The sequence below is a fragment of the Halichoeres trimaculatus genome, unplaced genomic scaffold, assembly GCF_033239565.1.
Source record: "Halichoeres trimaculatus isolate MK-OKI-2021-1 unplaced genomic scaffold, fHalTri1.1 fHalTri1_scaffold_5, whole genome shotgun sequence".
Lineage (NCBI taxonomy): Eukaryota > Metazoa > Chordata > Actinopteri > Labriformes > Labridae > Halichoeres > Halichoeres trimaculatus.
In genome coordinates, this window is record NW_027437183.1 from 22,227,164 (window position 1) to 22,246,606 (window position 19,443).

The following is a 19,443-nucleotide window of genomic DNA, read 5'->3' on the forward strand; positions in this document are numbered from 1 at the left end:
AGGAGCTCTGCACCACTCAGCTCAGCTCCATTATAGCCCTGCTGCCTCTCTGTGCACCGGCTCCTGGCAACAGTGTTTGTTAACAGGACCTCGGTTCGCCGCTGGCACGGCCCCGCACTCCACAAGCTAATAAAAATGTAACAAACGTAATGGGACAAATTTAAATCGGCAAGCTCAGCATAAGAGGCGTCAATGTTTGACACCTTGTAGCACCCGTCGCAGTGCCTCAATAAAAACGTGAGGGGACTCCTTACAGCATAAATACAAAACAGCTCTTAAATATTCCTTATGAGTGCATCGGGGTGATATTTCTTTGAGGGAACGCGTTATTGCATCTAAGAGAGCTGCAGAAAGTCCCTGCTGCTGACACTATTAACCACTTTAACAAGAAAGAAGACAGTTTGTTTTGGAAACTGGCTGCGGGCCTCCAAATCAAACTGAATCCTCTCAAAAAATAAACTAACTACAAAGATATAATTCATACTGACTTAGAGACATCTGACAAGAGTTATTTAATGCGTTTTGGAAGCGGCTCTCTCAGACACGTTTAGTCTTAATCATCTGTATCTGGTCCCTGGAGTGCCTCTCTTTTCTTCCACTTTCAAATGGAGAAGCTGTTTTAGGAAAATGGCTCGTGGCTTCAGTGCTGCCAATAAATGACAGAGCATTTTCGAACTCTTTCATCACATAGTCGGTCCTGCCGGAGAAACCCTGTGGCTGCAGAATCAGAGTCTGTTTATAGCCGGTGGTGATAGCTTTCAAATGAGATTGAGCTATAATGAATCAGATATGAGTATGTGACCACTGAGGTGATCTGTGAGCCGTTGTGGTCTAATGTGGAGCCGTAGCCAGACACTGTTTATGTTGGTGAGCATTTTTAAACCCAAGAGCTTATTCATTTGTTTCTATGAACAGTCAGTTTTATTGGCACTTTTGTCTAAAGCCATTAGTGATCAGTGGCTAAACTTGGACCTGAAACAACTCTGCTGACTTCAGCTATAAGTCTTCCTTCTGTATATAAAAGAGTGTGCGATGAGGATAGAGATTTTGGCACATTAAATAATTAACTAGTGTTCAGTTAAACATCAAGAGATCTTGGAGTATCATCACAAACCACCAGGGTAAGATTCCAAAAAACAACTCCTGTCAGTAAAATGCTTTATGAGGGATAAAGTAGAGTGAGGAGGCTGTTATGGCTCATTATTAAATGATTGTGTCACTATCAAGGAATCATTTCTCCGCAATAACCACTGTGCATCATCCCTTGTGTGCTACCACATCAGGGTTAGCAAGACTCTCAAATGTCTCATCTTTAATATCTGAGGATGGTGTAGTTCACCAGTCAAAATAAAGTACTCATCCATGAAAGTAACTTAATTACCAAAGAGAATCTGGAATGTGATAAAGGGCTGGACGATTGTGGCAAAGGTCCACATCACGATTAATTGAACCTGCTGCCTTGAGTTTGATTAATGCACGATCATCTTGCACTCAGCTCAATTTATTCTGAAAATATTTGTATAATTTTGAAACAAGTCACTGAAATGAACAAGCATAGATGAAAAATTAAGTGTAATTTATTGAAACAATGGAACTGAAAACACATCAGCTAGAATGGAAAAAAAAAATTCTTAAAAAAGTAGAAACTAAACAACTTGTATTTCTCGCAAGCAACATAAATAGTTTAAATTCTGCAGTGTTTAATTAGAAAATAAGTTTCACCTTATGAAAAAGGTACTGCACTACCTTTTGGTCAACATCATTTTGTTGTAGCCAAAGTGCGTCCAAACAACTGACACTAAATTCCTTTTGAGTACAAGCTGCTCACATTGTGCTGTCGGTGTCTGAGTTATCCTCCATGATGCTTCTGTTCTGAGACCTTCAGAGCCCTAACAAATCTGTTCTTGGTCCGACTAATCTGATTACATGCATCTTGATAGTCAGATCTCGTGCTGACTAAGGTGGTATTCAGACCTGGACTGTTTGGTCCACTTTAAACGGACCAGGGTTCGTTGCCCATGCTGGTCCGGACTTTCCATGCAGGTGTGAATAGACACAATCAAAACCCTGGTGTGGATCAAACAACCGGACCGAGACCCACTTTTTGAGGTGGTCTCGGTCCGCTTCCAAACGAACTCTGGTGCGGTTCGTGGTTCACAAACCAAGGTCCATCCAAACTAACTACAGGATACATGCGCCTTTTGGGCCTATAAAGCCACTGTAGCCAAGCATTGTGCATTAATCCCCACGTATTACACTCGCAGCAGTAGTGAACGTTGTTCTTTAGTTCATACCTGATCCTCCGTCTTCTGTTTAGCCACGCTGTTGCTAGCATGTTGTGGGTCAGGACACGTAGAGCATAGCGTCTCCTTGCTGCGCGCATTCATCTTCCCTGTTCCAAAATTTGAAACGATGTTGTTAAGCCTTCTTTGAAGGAGCTGCTCTTGAAACTGAAAATGATTTTGCAGCTCTAATAAGAGCACAAACACACATGTTGACCTCCATTTCTGGGTCTGTACTCTGTGTGTCACCTTTGTCAGTGCTGTCCAATGAGAGCACTGATCGTCACACACGCGGATGTGTTCACAGGATATAGTCCACTTGTAAAAAGTACAATCTGAATACAAACCGCACCAAACCAAAAAAAAAAAAAGTCAGCTTTAGGTCCAGACCAAACAAGTGGACCAAAGGACTTTTCTGGTCTGAATACAGCCTAAGTTCATAGTCTGATTCTTAATCTGCATGTGCTATGTGTATCAGAGTGTATGGGACAGTCATTCGGCAACTTTTTCCTTTGATGGTTTTCTGGCAGCCTTCACACTTTGCAATACTTTGCTGCCTTCTGTGTCCCTTCACAGCCAGTAGTGTATATTAAGGAAGTGGTGTAATAGTAGAGAGAGAATAATAAAAGGGGAAAAACTCAAAGTAATCAACATCAAGTTTAACTAAGTTAGAAGCTCAGTGACTAGAATATCAGTTCTGATTATTTTTCAATTAATGGCCCAGCCCTAATTCCATGCAGAGTTTGAAATTAGAGGTTATTCTTTAATGAATGAAAATAAATATATTTGTTCCATTCAAAGATAAATTGTTGGATTGCATTCAAACCTAGTTAATTCAGGAAGAGCTCATTTTTTGAGAAGAGTAGGTCCTTTCATACACAACTTAGGGCTATATCCAAGGACAAATGTCATCCTCTCTTTACACTTATATATTTATTTACTGTTTATTTGCTGTCTTCAGTTTTCTGTCTCTTCATTGTAGCTTACAGTTGGATCTTTTAACCTCTACACTGTCCATGTCACTTCTCTGTTTAATTTTCTGACCTTTTTTTGCGTATCATTATAATGACAGTTAGTCCTCCAAAGTCAAAGGTCAGAGCTGCATTCACAGCAGCAGTCTTTGATGTCAATAACCAATCTGAATCAACTATTTGACCCATTATCAAGTGAGTTTTGATCCCATATTTACACTGTTGTGTCAGAAAAAATTAAAAATATTAGCCCTGAGAAAGCTGCTTTTTCTACATCTTGTATTGACAGTCAACTCCTAATCAAAGGATTTATCACCAAAAGTCTAAAGGGAGTCTTTTTCTTTACAGTTTCCACTGCAAATGGTGACAATGAAATGCATGTGAGCCAGTTAAGAAGAAGCTAGAGGAGACATTTCTTTTCTAAAGAGACATACAGGGAGGGTCAGTCAATACAGAAGAAGAAAAGATCAATTAAAGAAGAGGAGTAAATAGGCTTCGATAGAGCGGGACCAAAAGAAGTGACTCAGAAGGAGTTAGACGGAGTGGATCTTTAGATGTGAAGAGATTCAGGCATGACTGTTCAAAGGTAATGGAGGTCATGGTGTTGTTACATACATCTGGTTTAAAAAGTTACATTTCTGCTGGTCTTGATCTGAAATATATCTTTCTGTTTGCTCTTCATGATGAAAACATTACACTGAAGACAGAAAGTAGACCCAAAACAGCACAAAGTTTGCTTTCTCCATTATCTCGTTTTTTTATTTCACAATAGATAACTCATCTTTAAACATCATGAAACACTGTGTTAAAACACTCCGTTGAAGTAAAAAGGTAATGCAAAGAAAATTATGCACATGTTAACCAGGAAAAGAGGCTCACCACTTCTGTTTACAAGGACTGGGAAAAACAACAAAATAACTAGCTTTAGCTTCCCTTCTGTGTTAGCTAACATGATATTAAAGATGCCTGAAAGCATGATAATATCTCCTTGAGATGACTTTTGAAAAGACGAAAATTCACAGCCTGGTTAATAACTTGTCATTTAAGACAGCCATCAGGAGAAAAAAAAAGAAAGTACCAGTTTCTCTGTGAGGATTTTCAGTTTTTTCTTTTTCAGTGCAGGCAGAATTTTTCAGTTTTGGCCTCTTGGACCAGAAAACCATTTTGAGTCATTAGACTGATAAATGGTGAGCATCTTTGAAAGAGAAATGAAAGGTTTTTGCTCCTCACTTTTAACAGCCAAGTCATGTATCAAGAAACTAAATTTCGAGCAATATGTGAGGAAGAATCATTACAGCATTTCATAGACTGTGTGATTAATGTTTGTCTTTTCTTGAAAGAAAGGTTTGGAAACAAGTATTTTCACAATGAAGCTCTTTAAAACAGTGTGCAGTAAACTGATGGAGTTTAAACATGTTTAGTAGAGTTGTTTACATGTAAAATCACATGCTCTGCACTGCTGATGATAAAGCTTAAGTCAGGTGTGTGTGAGGAAGTGATGGATGATCATCACCCTGCCTCTTCTCTCAGTGTGTTTGATCTTTATTTCCCTGAAAGCAGCAGACTCAACAGACAATCAGAAAAGAATGTCTTTAACAACATACTTTACCTGTTTAGTAATCTCTGGATTCAATCAATCAGTCAGTCAGTGAAGCTAGCTTCAAACTTAGACTGGGTGACGAGTTGTAGCTTTTTGCCAGGGATACACCAGATGTTTCTCTAGTTCAGCTTTACGCCCTCACTCGTGGCTGCGATGTGAACTCACACTGGCTGCGTGTTCAGTCCGACACCTTCAGGACACCACACAGTTGGAGCCACAAGACCAAAGAGTTCCTGCGCTTCTTACCCTGATGATGAGTCTCTCCTCATTCATATCACACTGTAAAACCTCAAACCTGATGACACCTGACCTGGCTGTGCTCAGTATGTTAGTTTGTTGTTATGGCCAAGTTTAATATGATCTATTTATGGTAGGATCTGTTTTATTTTGAAAGGTCACTACTTATTTTGGGTGCATGACTTCCTGTCCAGTTTGATCTGCTTTATGGTGAATTGGTGCGTCACAGCTCTGACATTCAGCAAAATCAATACTGTTGCATATCTGCTGTGACCTGCCGGAGCAGGGACTCAAGCCAGGACACAATAAAGTGGATCCAGAGTAAGTTGACACAATAACTTAAAGACAAACCTACATATCCTGGCTTGCTTTTAAACTGCAAAACACGCAAGTTTAATACCTGAAATAATCACCTTATGTACAGTGTGTGCTGATAAAGTAATTAAATATTCAGCCCCTAACCGTTTTTGAACCAGGCTGTAGTTTTTTTTTTTTCTTAAAAAAAAATGCTTTTCAGTGTGTTAAATAATAATGGTAAAGGTTTGTCAACTCAAGTGGTCTGATGTTAGAGTTTTCAATGGCTGATGTTGATAATATGAGTGGAAGTGAAATAATCAGTTTAAAGACTAGAACTGTCCTCAAACTAACATTAGCATTGTTCAAATGATAATAAAACCTCGAATACACAAGATATTTCCCAGTCACCTGTTGACTGTGTTTGTCAACTCACACTGTTTGCGTGTTCAGCCCGACAAGCTGCATGACTGACAGACAGACAGCTGGAGTCACAAAACTACAGAGTTCCCGCACTTCCCACTCTGTTGAAAAATCTCTCTTCATTCATGTTGGGCTGGAAAACTTTAAACCTGTTAACTCCTGGTCTGGCTCTGCTCATTATGTCTGTTTGTCAAAGTAATCAAGCTAAATACAAGCTGATTTTAACACAGTTTGTTTTATTTGAAAGTCACTGGGTGTTTTTTGGGTAATTTCTGCTAAATTTATGCTTCACAGCATCGGGTTGGTCAATACAGGATGGCTGCATATTACCTGCAACATGACGGGCCAGCCACACAGATGGACAGCAACAGAGCAGATCCAGTGTGAGTTCACAGATTGATTTGACTAAAACCTATTTGATCCGTTTGCTGTAACAAGATGGAGACACACTGCAGACACATCCGGTGTATTTTAGCCGTAATGCTGAGACTATAGTTGTAGCAGCTGGTGGCAGGTCCTCAGCAGCAGGTTGTCCACAGCAATGCTTCAGAGAGTTTACAGGCAGTGGAACTGAGTGGAACTGAAAATATGTAACTAATAGAGCCCGACCAATATGGGATTTTTGGGGCCGATGTCAATACCGATACTGGGGGCAAAAAGAAGCCGATATACGATATATCGACTGATATCCGATATATCGGATAAAATATTTCATAAATTCGCTGACATACACAGAATAAATACTGTATATGAACACAAATTATCACTAGCGATTGAAAAGTTTCATCTTCCATTTAATGCATGGGACTAAACTAGATTTTAAGTAACAATGTAGCTGCTTTCAAAACATGCAATAAATACAATTACAACAAAATACATTGAAACATTTTCAAAAATTATTTCAACCAAAACAATAACTTGTGAATTTATAAGCCCAGTTTAATCCTGCATGGCATTATGAAGTGAGACACTGTGTAGTAGCCTTATATTAATTAACACACAGGAGCAGGAGCGACAGAATCTACACAGCGCAAAGGACGCAGGACGAAGAGACACGATGAGAACAAGAGCCTTATTTAGCGGTGTTTTTGTGTGAAAGTAACGCACTGGAAATTCTCTAAATAAAGCATGAATGCAGACTGATATCAGATTTTTTCGATGGGAGTCTGTTTATTTGTGTTTTTGGTCAGTAAAAATTGGCCCCGTCTGAGTGCAGAGGAAACCGGCAGAGGAGCAGGGAGGGGGTGTTTGGTGCGAGCGCTCTGGGCTTCTGCTGCTCAAAAACACTGCTGTAGGGGTAATTTCTGCCCTAAACCTTGTGATAGGACCCAACTTGTTCCATCCCGGAGTATCACTTTAAGTAGAGAAAAATTACAAAAAGCCCACATCACGAGTCGATCCATGTGCTCACCACACACCACATCCTTCACCCAGGACGCTGCTGCACTAAAGGGGGTATAACCTCTCCAGTGAGTCAGACAATTAATTGTACCTACAGGGTTCAAAAGAAACATGCACATCAAGTACAATCAGGTTTTTGTCTGTCTGATAGTGTATGTAGATGGAACATGACGCACACACTCCCTGGTGAAACTCGACTTGGAGTAGTTTTCAGCCGTTTGATGGAGGCTTCTTTTGTCTGTTCCTTTGTGAACATGTCAAATGGAGAGTGGGTGAGCGCATGTGAGAAAACAGACAGTAACACTCAGGAACATCTACCTGAAGTAAGAGTTGAGAGATGACGTCATTCGCATTCAATGGAGTCTCTCTGCTTGATATGTTCAGCTGCTTGCATCAGTTGTCTCTTGTGTTTTCTGCTGATGGATTTGTGGTGCAGAGATATTCTCATGTACATCTTTTAGGGAAGTAAACCATGAAACAGTCACCATCACGAAGACACTGGAGACTTTCCCATCTTGCGAGCTCTTTCAGCCAAAACCAAACAGAGTATTTCCAGATGATCTCCCGCTGCGGGGCTCATGTGTGGAAGAGAAATTCCAGAAATATTCAGGACGTGAATGTTTGGGGATTATTTTTAAAATGTCAGGATTTTGTGCATAAGAAGAATTTTAGACTCACGTTTTGAAGGCTCTGAAGGACAACTTCTATCTCAGATAAGAAGGTTCAAACTATCCCTGTTTTTTTTTTCTTCATATCCTTTCCTTACCCAGCTGATTTCTGAGGTCAGTGCTTCTTGCATACATTAGCCACCGTTGCCCATCAGGACACATAATGAAGCATAATGAGAGATAATTTGTTCACTGATGCGCTGCCTTTTAGAGATGGAACAAATTGATTTCAACACAGTTGCTCCCGCACCACTATGAGTATTCTCTGCGAGGAGAGCCCAGGCGTGTTCGCATATGTGCACAATTGTTATACATTAACACTTTCTCACACACACACACACACACACACACACACACACACACACACACACACACACACACACACACACACACACACACACACACACACAAACACACACACACACACACACAAACCGAATGTGAGCAGAAAGAGCTTGCAGTTTTGCTGAAATCTGTTGAGGAAAGTACGTCCTGTGCGGTGTTCTCCACAGGAAGAAAACAATTAAAGAAAGTGTTTGTAAAAAGACAGCAAGTGTTCATCATGTCGGCTAATATTTCAGCTGAAACGCAAACAAACACGCACATCAGTACCCACACATGCACACAGCACACCTGCTTCTGCCACAAATCTACATCACACACCGAAAGTAAATTAAAGAACATTATCCCAGCAGCCACATCTTCTCCCCTCACACAAACAAACAGCAGATGAAACGACCGCGGGAATAACTGTTATTACCTCCACATGGATGGCAACAACAAATTATATGTCACTGCAACCAAATTATTCCAATCTTTATAATTTCAGCACATTTTGAGGGCAAACCAAGATCAAACAAATAAGAAGTTTGCAGCCAAGTAGTCGGGACCTGAGTTGATGCTTCTCAGGAGCTCGTCCACAGCATGCTCTGTGGTGGCCAAGGCCCTCCAGATGAAACTGTGTTATCAACCCAAGAAGCAACCCAATAATCCTAATCTACCAAAGTCCATATAAGGACTTTCTTTGTGATCTTGAAAAAGTCTCACTTGTAGGTATATGCCTGATCGTAATCCACAATTTAAAATGAGATGGAGCAGCAAAACAGGTGATTTCTAATTAGCAGTGAGAAGAGAGATCTGTTTTCCTTTGCTGAAGACGGTTTCTGTGATTAGTTTTGTTGAAATGTCAACTCATCATCTTGATATCTTCTTAACTGCTGAGTACAAAAAAATGATTAGACTTGGTGTGTATGTGGTTTCTGGTACTTCCAGAGCCAGCCTCAAGGGGACTCTTGACAAACGGTAGTTTAAAGCACTCCTGCATGGCCACATATTTTCAGACTGGAGGTTACTGCTTGGCTTTAACATGGGTTGAGTTGTTTGTGATAACGTTCATTTCAACCCACAGTCAGCAGTTATTCTGCAGTGGTCTGTTCAAACTTGAGAGTCTATCAATAAAATGAAGAGTGAGGTTAAGTTAGCTCTGCTTGGTGAGGTTGGAGTTGGAAGATGAGCACTGGTAGCACTGACCAAGATTCACTAATGTTACATATTATGGATATGTCTTGGAGCACCAGGCAGTGAAAAGTGCTAAATATAGCCAGCTACTAAACTACAGTACAAACTGAGTTTTCAAAGTTTGCTTGTTGTCATGTTTTAAACTATAGCACTACAAAACTATTTAATACCTCACCTTGTTGTATCCTGTAAAAAGTTGTCTTGAACCAAGAAAAGTAGCTAAAAAGAAGATCTAATCTCCATTGATTTGCTTCCAACGAAACACACACCTTAGAGACACATCCTCACAACAATTGGTGCTCGTGCTCTATTTGGATTTGCCGCTACAGGCTGACACCTCTTTTGACATTAGCATGTTTGTTTTTGGCCATTAAGACTCAGACATACTCACTCCTCTGATTCCAACAGTTTCCACTTGTGTCGCTTTGTTTAGTTTATTTTAAGCTCCAACTCTTAATATATGCATTTATTGTTGAGCTTGTTTGTTTTGTGTTACCTCTTGGGCACATCTTTGCTTTTTTATGTCTCTGAAATGAACATCTAGGGACGAGCATCACCAATTAGCATAGGCTATAAATCTCATAGTGTGTAGCTTCAGTTTACATGCGACATCTTTGTTCCTTCACTAATAAGAATTTTAAAAATGAAGAAATAAAGACCTACCATCTGTGCCCTGCTCATTAATTCAGTAGCAGCAGGAAATATTTATTTATAGGCAGTGCCTATGTGGAGTCATTGAAGTTTTTAATGCCTTGTAATGTTTGCGAAAAACTGGACAGTTTCCTCTCTTTTTCAGTGCACACGTATTTAAAACAGAATATAAAAAAATTAATTTAAAGCAAGATGCACCACCTTAAGTTCTATGTACTTTGTCTGTTATCTAAATTATTTAGTGGCTCCAATGCTGCTTTTCTGTAGCACCCTTTTCTTCACAGCATGGAGAAGATTCAGAGGATATATATTTAAAGGGAGTTTCATCAAGTTTTGTGCATCAAAGTTTGTTTACAGGTCTTGCAGAGTACTACTGCGTGTGTGGAAAAAGAACGTGTAAAGCCTTTTGTGTCTTCAGAGGGAGTTGTGTTAAATCTGATAAAAGCCTGGAGTAATGTCAGAGGAAAATCTTGTTGGATAAAAAAGAAAGTCTCAAATTGTGCTGCAGCCATTTTGATCTTTGTTTTTCTCACAGTCTAACATGAGAACAGCTATGATGCACAAGTGCTGTGCTCCCCTTTTATACCCTAAAAATGCTGCTGTGAGGCAGCATCTTTATAGGAGTTACATTGAAGTTCAGATATCTCCCCTTTCCAGTACTTTTCACACAGTTTCCCATCAGTGGTGGATGTCTCATCTTTGTGCTCTCGACACGGAAAGAAGTGCTCTTTGCATGGCCAGTACAGTACAGTACAGAGACAGAGAAAAACAATTTGCAAAGATGAAAGTCTGTCTCAATGAAATGTTGTGTTTCTTTTAAAGGAATAATCCATTGATAAAAAAAAAAACAGAGTGCAGCCAGAGAGGAGAAAGCTTGTGTAATGACCCTCACTGTACCGTGACTCCTGCTATAGCAGCACTGCAGAGACAGAAAATAGAGCAATTTCCCTTTGTGAGCGTTTTTTTTTTCCTTCTACCACAAGAGACTGCAGGAGGAAAATATCCTTTAAAATAATTTCCTTCATTGCATTTAATTTGCATATGAAACATCTAATACTGAGGGATAATAATGAATTATCTACGGCCTATAACAATTTAAATTGCTCACACAGTGATACCAGAAAACATATTATGATAATGAACCCGACTTATACATTACTTGCATATTAAATTTAATGTCCTTCAAGTCCTAAGTGCCTTTTCAATGTCTTCTCTCCCCTGCAGAATCTGCTGTCGTGCAGAAATGTCTTAATGCTTTGAAGACATTAGATGAAGTAACTGCTGTTCTTGATGAACAAGCTTTGTGACATGATACTGTTTGTCGTTTGGCACAACAATGCAAGAAAACATTGAAGAAAGGCTACAGTAAAGGGAAACACTGCTGTCAAGGGTTAAAATGATCTAATCTTTGTTCACAGTTATTGATTTTATGATGCTGTCCTATAACATTAGCAGAATACTTTACAACCATTAAAAGATGCTTCATACAAGGAATGATAGGAATACATGAATTACTGCATTTCTACTTACAAACTGCTTCAGGGTTTGTCTGTGTCATAAAAATGTTATAACAGTGTGTTATTCCATTAGCTAGTATTTTGCTTCCATATCATGAAAATTTGATGTTTCCCCTTGCCTGTAGTTACTGTAAATGTTTTGTTCGTCCTCTCATCCTGCAAACCTGAGAATAAGAAGATGAAAAACTGGAAAAGAAAGAAAATAAAATTGTTTCTGTAGCCCTTCTTTTCTTAAACATATGGCTCTGAAAACAGTGTTTACATTGTATTTTTACAGTGTTAACATTATATTTTTTTATCACTAATATGCCATCTACAGGTGGTGCTAACTTGTTAGCTTGTGATAGATATGTTCTTATCAACAGAGATGTGTGTGTACACCTCTTCTGAAACAAAAAATCAACAACTTTTTTTCATGTTCAAAGAAGAATAAAAAACGTACAAGGAAAAAATTTTAACACCAGTTGATATACAGTTCTGCCATAGTAACTATTGCATTTAAGAGAAAATGACTTAACTTGCAGTCCACTACAGTGAACACTATTTACCAGAGGGTTACATTTGTACTATCACTGGTTTCACAGCACTCAGACATTTTTTGTTGAAACATTTTGGGAAGGGAAGAGGTTAAAGCTCAAAACTTTGGCAGTATTTTTATGTGTAATAACAAAACATTTTCTATATTTGATACAAAAGTGATGAAATATTAAAAAGGGTCCAATTACTAATTCAGATTTTTCTTGTTGGTTGATCATACAAAAATACAGATGAAACCTCAAACTCCAACAAAAGCAGATTATATATATACTTTTTTGTTTTTAACACTTCATTTAAATTTCTGAAAACTTTCCTTATTGCGTGGCTCAACTCACATGGGATTAACTGGATTATAATTAAGGCATTAACTAATTTCCATAGAGCATGTTGTGAGCTTTAAAAGCAAAACACTTCATCATCTCTGAAGTAACCTGGTATTTTACCCGTTTATAGGCACACTGTGTTTATTATCCAACAGTACGGGTAGGAGTTGCCTTCGTCTTGCACTCTATAATTAAAACAGGTGTTTGTGATGTCTGCTCTTTACAGAGATGCTGTGTTTTATGCTAATGATGCAGCGTAGTATTCTGAGAATGCCTCCTCTACAGGGAGCTGTGAAAACAAAACTCAGGAGAGTGCAATTAAACAGGTTTAAAATATAACATTAGCTCTTCTTCTCTGACACCGCTCCGCCCTGCTCTTGATTCTCTACATGAAATTATAATTATAAACCTGGATCTTTTTTTGATTTTCACAGACACAGTGATGATTCTGCAGGCTTTTATCTTATCACGCCTCGGTTATTGTGACAACCTTTTACCTGCCTGAACCAAAAATCTATTGATCGACTCCAGACTGTGCAGAACTGAACTGTCAGGCTTAACCGGGACCAGAAAATGTGACCACACCACTTCTGTTTTCTTCTTTAGAGCAGTTTCCTGTGAGTTTGAGGATTGATTTTAAGATTCCAATGATTCCTTCAGAGTCCTGTATTTTCCTCTGACTCCATATCAGACCTCTAACTACTGTTCTTTTCATTTGTTTATTTTTTAAGTGAGGCTCTCACAGTAAAAGATAATGGTATAATGTTTGTCTTCCTGAGATCAGCAGATGAAATTAAAGTAAAATTTCCTCTGACAGATTTTTAATTTACATCTAAATCATGTCATTGTCTGAAACGTTCAGTAGATTGTCACGGAGGAAAGAGACTGAAGACAGAAAAGTGCTCCTAAGCCAGGATGACTCAGGGTAGGATCTTAAAGTAGCAGCTGTTTATAACTCCGCAACAAAATCTGACAAATGAGGCAGAATAAAACGCAGCACAAAGAGAAAAACTTTTCTGTTTCTGAGTGACACAGCCTATTAACAGTGGGGAGGTCAAATCAAATCAAATCAGAGTCCGTCAAATTGAAAGTAGCACATCAGGACAGACATACCCTCGGCAACTCCAACCACACTGGGCAGCCAGGAAGCAATAAATTGCCCGCATGATTGGCTTTTAGAAAAATGTGAAATTAGCCTTCATTGCACAGGATTTACCACAGCGCTACCTTTTTTTTTTAGAGAAACTAGCAATATGAAGGTGAAAAGAGAAATGAAGAAGGATTCAAGAGAGCTGTGTGGTCATTATCATTTCTGTAAAATGTACCTTTTCCTCCCTGTGTGTAGGTAGAGAAGGATTATAAAAGTTGTTTACTCGGTGAATGTGATGTAAAACTAAAAATGGAATATAAAGGACATGGCCTTGGATTGTGCTATTAAATGTGCAAAAGCGTGGATCTAATAAACAGACCTAACTGGAGCAGCAGAAGGTCTGTTTGACAGATTTCACAGGATCATAAGCTCATCCTGCATTCAGGGCCGCACAGCCAACAATGGCTGACGCAGAAGTGTGTAGTACACAGATGATAATGATGTTGTGAATATAGAGATCAAAGTCTTCTCGCTCTGGTGATTAAGCGTCCTAACAAATGCATGTATGAGGACAGCCTTATCACCTAGGACCACACAGAGGCCTTTCCATATCTGTGGCTCTCAGATGGCCAACCTGCGCCCGCCACGCACTCCGCTGCCAAATAAAAACACCACAGGCATCGACTCTGCGGCCAGCTCGGCCTGTTCATTTGACTGATGAAAGAAATCTTCCAGAGTTTCTCAATTTGGAGAAAGGAGAAAGTTTTCAGAGCCTTATCACTGCAGGACAAGGATTTGGTAATTAAATGAAGCACAGAAAAGGCGCAAGTCTGGAGAATTTGTTTGGCTTGTTAAAACTTCACAGCTATTGTGAACTTGTTTACATTAGCTCCGATTTTAAGCCCGGAGCAAACTCTTGTATCTTTATGTCAGTTGCTTGAATAATCTTCATTAAGTAAACATCTGGGGGAAGGAAATAAGAGCTAAATGTTGGAATGAACACATTTCTTGGTGCTTTACCTTGCCTAAGCACAAAAATCCTCCAAATCAGCATACGGCTTGTTTTTGTAACGGCTGACAAATTGTCCTGACCCCTGGCTGCAGCATCTTCTCAGCTTTATTAATGTTCTAAACCAGTGAGATTATGATCGGCTCCAGTCATTACACTAATGGACACGAATTTTAATTAATGACATCCTCATTTGCATCGCATGTTAATTATCTCAATCATTGTGTCTCATCCGTTCCCTGTAATAAGTACCTATCCAGCTCCACAGAATCAAGTGTTTTCAGGAGACACCCCAGCTCCTCTGATTTTTCATCACAGAGCAAAAGCTGAGTGTTTACTCAAATTAAAATGATTAAGGTAGAAATACTGGAAAGAATAACATAACTCCTAAATCTAATTTATTTTTAAGTGTGGTCTGTGCAAATCTTTTCATAAACCCACGATCCTGAGCTTGATTGCTGTAAATACTGTAAATGAGACCAAAAAGATAGATTCAAATGCAGATCTCAACTATCAGTTTACTCCCACAGCCAAATTTGAAGGTGAAAGAAGTCACAAAAATCTTAGAGAAGTTGTGTTTTCTTGTTCATTTCCTCTGATGGAAACTGAAAATTCATCGTGCTTGAGTAAAACAACTAGTAAGGACCCAGTTTAGGGAGCAGGAGCCATATTTGTTACATTTTACACTTCGATTCTCAGTCAAAGCATGATTTGGCGTAAGTCATGTCTCCTCCTCAATACTCACGTCTCTCTACATGTCACAGCAACAAAACTACAAAAAGCTCAAATTTTAATCATTAAAAAAAAGACAATAACTTAGTGTACATAATGAAATCAGGGGTTCACTGGCTGTCGAGATCAACAGACTTCCCTGTTAAAGAATGCCGCAAAACAGTATGTGTTGATTTGATGTAAATAAAATGAAGTGCAGATGTGGAACAAGTGGTATAATGGAATTCTTTGGTTGAGTGATCCTGATCAGGAACTAGTCCAGGACGAAAACCTCAAAAGAGCGAACAAATGTTGTTATTTCGAGTAAAAAAAAAAAAAAAAAAGCTTAAGCCTGTTTTATACTTACACCATAGGTCTGTGCAGCTGCATTCCAATGCAGAAGCCAACATGTGTAACCCACACAAGGGACAGACCGATTATTGGCTGAGCTAATTATCGGGGCCGATATATGGCATTTTGGGGCATATCCGCATCTGCCTTTTTTTAATCCAACAGCCGATATGAAACCCATTCTGAAACCTACAAAACTGTGTTGTTTTGACTCTGATGCTTCTCTGCACATAATTTCTTCCTGTCTACACTATGGAAGCCCTAGATGGTCATATGAAATCAGTGATGTAAAACCAAACAGAAAATTAATTCAACTGCATTACAGGCCTGTAAAATGCAGCACAAACTCAATTCTGTCCAGTTTTATTGCAGTTACATAGAAATTTTAGAAAACTTTATTTACTGTAGAAAACTAAAGCTATTTATTATTTTAAGTCTTTATTTAACTTTATAAAACATGCTGCCAAGCCTGGGAGCTGTTTAATAAACATACGCTTGAAGGCATTTGAGTGCAGTTAAGTGTTGGAGTTTGTATTGTTCAAAATTTTTTACACCAATATTTTCACTTTGACTGCAAATTAATATCGGCTTCAAATAGCGGTTATCGGCCTCCTTGCCTACTAATAATCAGTATCGGTATTGGCCCCAAAAAACCTATATCGGTCTATCTCTAACCCACACGTCACACAACATGTCAAACAACAAAGACTGCAATTCCACATTTTCTTCAAAACAAATCATAATCTGAAAACATCCACCATCCATTGGCCATACATTCCCCTTCCTCCATGTCTCCTCTCCTTATGCCTTGGAATAATTGGTGTGATTAATGGAAACATGTTTCAGCTCCAATTCAACCTAATCATGTAATTTAACTTTTGTACTTATTTTATATTGTAAGGTGTCTGTGAGTGTCTTGAAAAGTGCCATTTCGGCCGGTGGGCCTCTCTGTGTGGCGTTTGCATGTTCTCCCCGTGCATGCATGGGTTCTCTCCGGGTCCACCGGCTTCCTCCCACAGTCCAAAAACATACTCATCAAGTCAATTGATCACTCTAAATTTTCTGTAGGTGTGAGTGTGTGTGAATGGTTGTCTGTCTGTTTGTGTCAGCCCTGTGTTTGACGGGCAACCAGTCCAACACAAAGGTATAAACCAGGCTTTAAAACTCAAATGAGGAACTTTTAGGTTTTGTAATAAAGCAGTATTTTTTTCTATCTTTGCTATCTCTGGTTCGTGTGTCAGTGGTGTTATAATCAAAGTATGTCACCCTCCCTCCAAAAGTCAAATTTATCATTTGCATGAGTCTGTGCTTCTGATGCAGTAAATAAAATGGTTGTGGGGGGTGTTGTAAATTGCAGCGGTGCAGTCAGCGTTCCTGTGATCGTCTCTTTCACTTCAGTAGATCACAGAGAAGCATCTGTATAAACATGAGTCTGTTCCAAAAGCAGCTCAGAACTCCTCACGGGAGCTTTAAAGACCTGCGAGACTCATTTAAAATTCCAATGCAGCCACTCCCAGGATAAAGTGTGTTGACATTAGCCTGTGTTTATGTTAATGTTGTCATTAGCCTTTGATTACCTCCAAGTTGTCAGACAACTTTACGATCAATACTGATTTAAACATCAACTCATCAGCGGCACAGAATTACTGTTTACCTTGATTATCAGATGGACTGCAAACTAATCTTTTCTCCACTCTGTTCAGATTTTTGACTCCCATAAAATGAAAACATTTACTAATAAGCATAGCTACATATTTGTGTTGGGATGTAACAAAACACAATGTGAGGTTTCACAAACAGCAAAAGGGGTGAACTGAGGTTTATCCTGCAAAGACCAAGCAGAAAGCAGTCTGAGATTTTGATGGCGTGCTTCCAGATGTATAAAAAGTGGAACAGATTTAGCCATGCTTCAGTGTTTCTTTTCAGGCTCAGGGTGGATGGCGCTCGAATTTTCACGGAAGAACAAAATACATAAGGAAAAAGTAAGAGCAAACAGACACGGCTGCAGAATTTCTCAGTCTGAGGCTGACAGAGGAAGTCGCAGCCCGACACTTCACGTAGAACAAAAGGAATGCTTTCTTACCTGAGCGTAAACATTTCCACGGGAGAGTAGTCTGACACGGTGATGAAGGCAGAGACCGTCTCCCTCTGTCTCATAGGTATGGCGGGCACCATCACCATAAAGTTGTTATCCAGCCTGTGTTCAGTGAGGGGCGGTGGAGCGGGGTTCGGGTAGAGCCTCACGCCGCCGATCCTCCTCAGTGGCGTGGAGGTGTAGGAACCAAACAGCCCCTCCTGGCTGGAGCGAATGAAGCTGTCCTTCCTGGCCTCGTCAGAGTGGCACTCCCCGGCATCTGAGGACTGCAGCATGTAGTACAGCTCCACCTGTGTGCCCTCAGAGACTTCTAAGATCCTCTGGCGCCCTGGCACCACGCTGGGTGGGCTGAACCAGCCGGCCAGAGGTTCTAGTTCGGCCACGCACAGACCCAGCTCTCCTTTCAGCTGGCAGGTACCACGCACTTCCTGGGTCTCATGGAAAGCAAACATATGCACACAGGGCAGCTTGTCGATGGCGCTGTAATCGTCCCAGTCCCTCCCTGCGATGTAAAACAGCACCTGGACTCTGGGTTTGGCCAAATGAATCCTGGTGTTCATTATGAAAGTCTGCACCTTCCAGTTGAAGGTGAAAACAGGAGAGGCTGGAAAGGTCCCCGGGCTCTGCAGGAGCTCTAAGGGGACAGGCTGCTCCAGAGAGACCGGCCCGTAGCTGGCGTTCACTGAGGGTAAACTTCTGGCCTGGTAGATAAAGAAAGGCTCAGTCCGTGACATGAGGCTAGAGTTTCTCATGAAGTCCTGGTTGGCCTCCTTCAGGAAGAACGCCAAGTCAGCGCTGAGCACCTGGTAGTTGACAGGCAGGTATGTGGGGATAGAAGAGTATCTCTGCAATCCCTCCAAGACCCGACAGTCGACTACTGCAAGACAGGAGAGAAGAGCTGAGTCAGGCAAGAACAACTCACAGTGACACTGTGTAACACTCACTGCCAAAAACACAACACAGAGTCATCATTAAGCTAAACTAAAGCTGGGTACAGGGTGACAGACTCGCAGCAGAAGAAAAACCAGCGTAACCTCAAACTTTTTCTCTCTGTGTTCAAGCTTTGCTGGGTTCAACAGTCACTGCACTGACAACATTGTTTCAAATCAAACTTCACACAGGTTTTACTTCCATTTTCACGATATTACTCATTAAAAACATGTTCGGATGGGTATTTTGTCTTTTGTTTACTGTGCTTTAGAGGTAAACAGAGAAGATCCTGTGACTCAGTCATTGCCTGAGGGTCCAAACCAGAACAATTAATTACATACATCAGTCAGATACTTAAAGCAAACATCAACACTCTCTCAATCAATAAAGTGTTTTCACTGCCTGTTTGATTATTGTTTTGTTAGTATTCAGACATCTAGACTGCTGGACTGAACACCTGAGCTGAACACCAAAATGTGTCAATGTTAAGCAAGCCATGATGTTAGATAATCCTAAGAGTCAAGTAGGGCTGGGCGATTATGGTAAAAATAAGAATCCAGATTATTTTAAGTGATATTGAAATCACGATTAATATACACAATTATTCATTTATCCAAAAACTTCAGTACTGATTTAAACACAACTTTAAAGAACCAGCAAGTGGCACATACAGTATTATTGATACACATAAGTCACACACACACTCGCTGTGGCTGCAACACAGACGAGCTATGAAGCACAGGAACTTGCATACATTTACACTGTGTGGCATATTAATTGTTTTTCTTCGATTATATTGTTTTTATGATTGTCAGATGGCAAAATTGAAATCACG

General features: G+C 39.9%; 1 protein-coding gene across 1 annotated transcript in view; it reads right to left on the reverse strand.

Annotated features, from left to right (window-relative positions):
- The window catches only part of LOC141790930 (transmembrane protein 132C), a 242,964-nt gene that overhangs the window by 179,219 nt on the left and 44,302 nt on the right, over nucleotides 1-19,443 (reverse strand). The window contains exon 2 of the mRNA XM_074671095.1: nucleotides 17,667-18,555. Coding sequence (XP_074527196.1) covers nucleotides 17,667-18,555 — 889 coding nt within the window. The remainder of the gene's footprint in view (nucleotides 1-17,666; nucleotides 18,556-19,443) is intronic.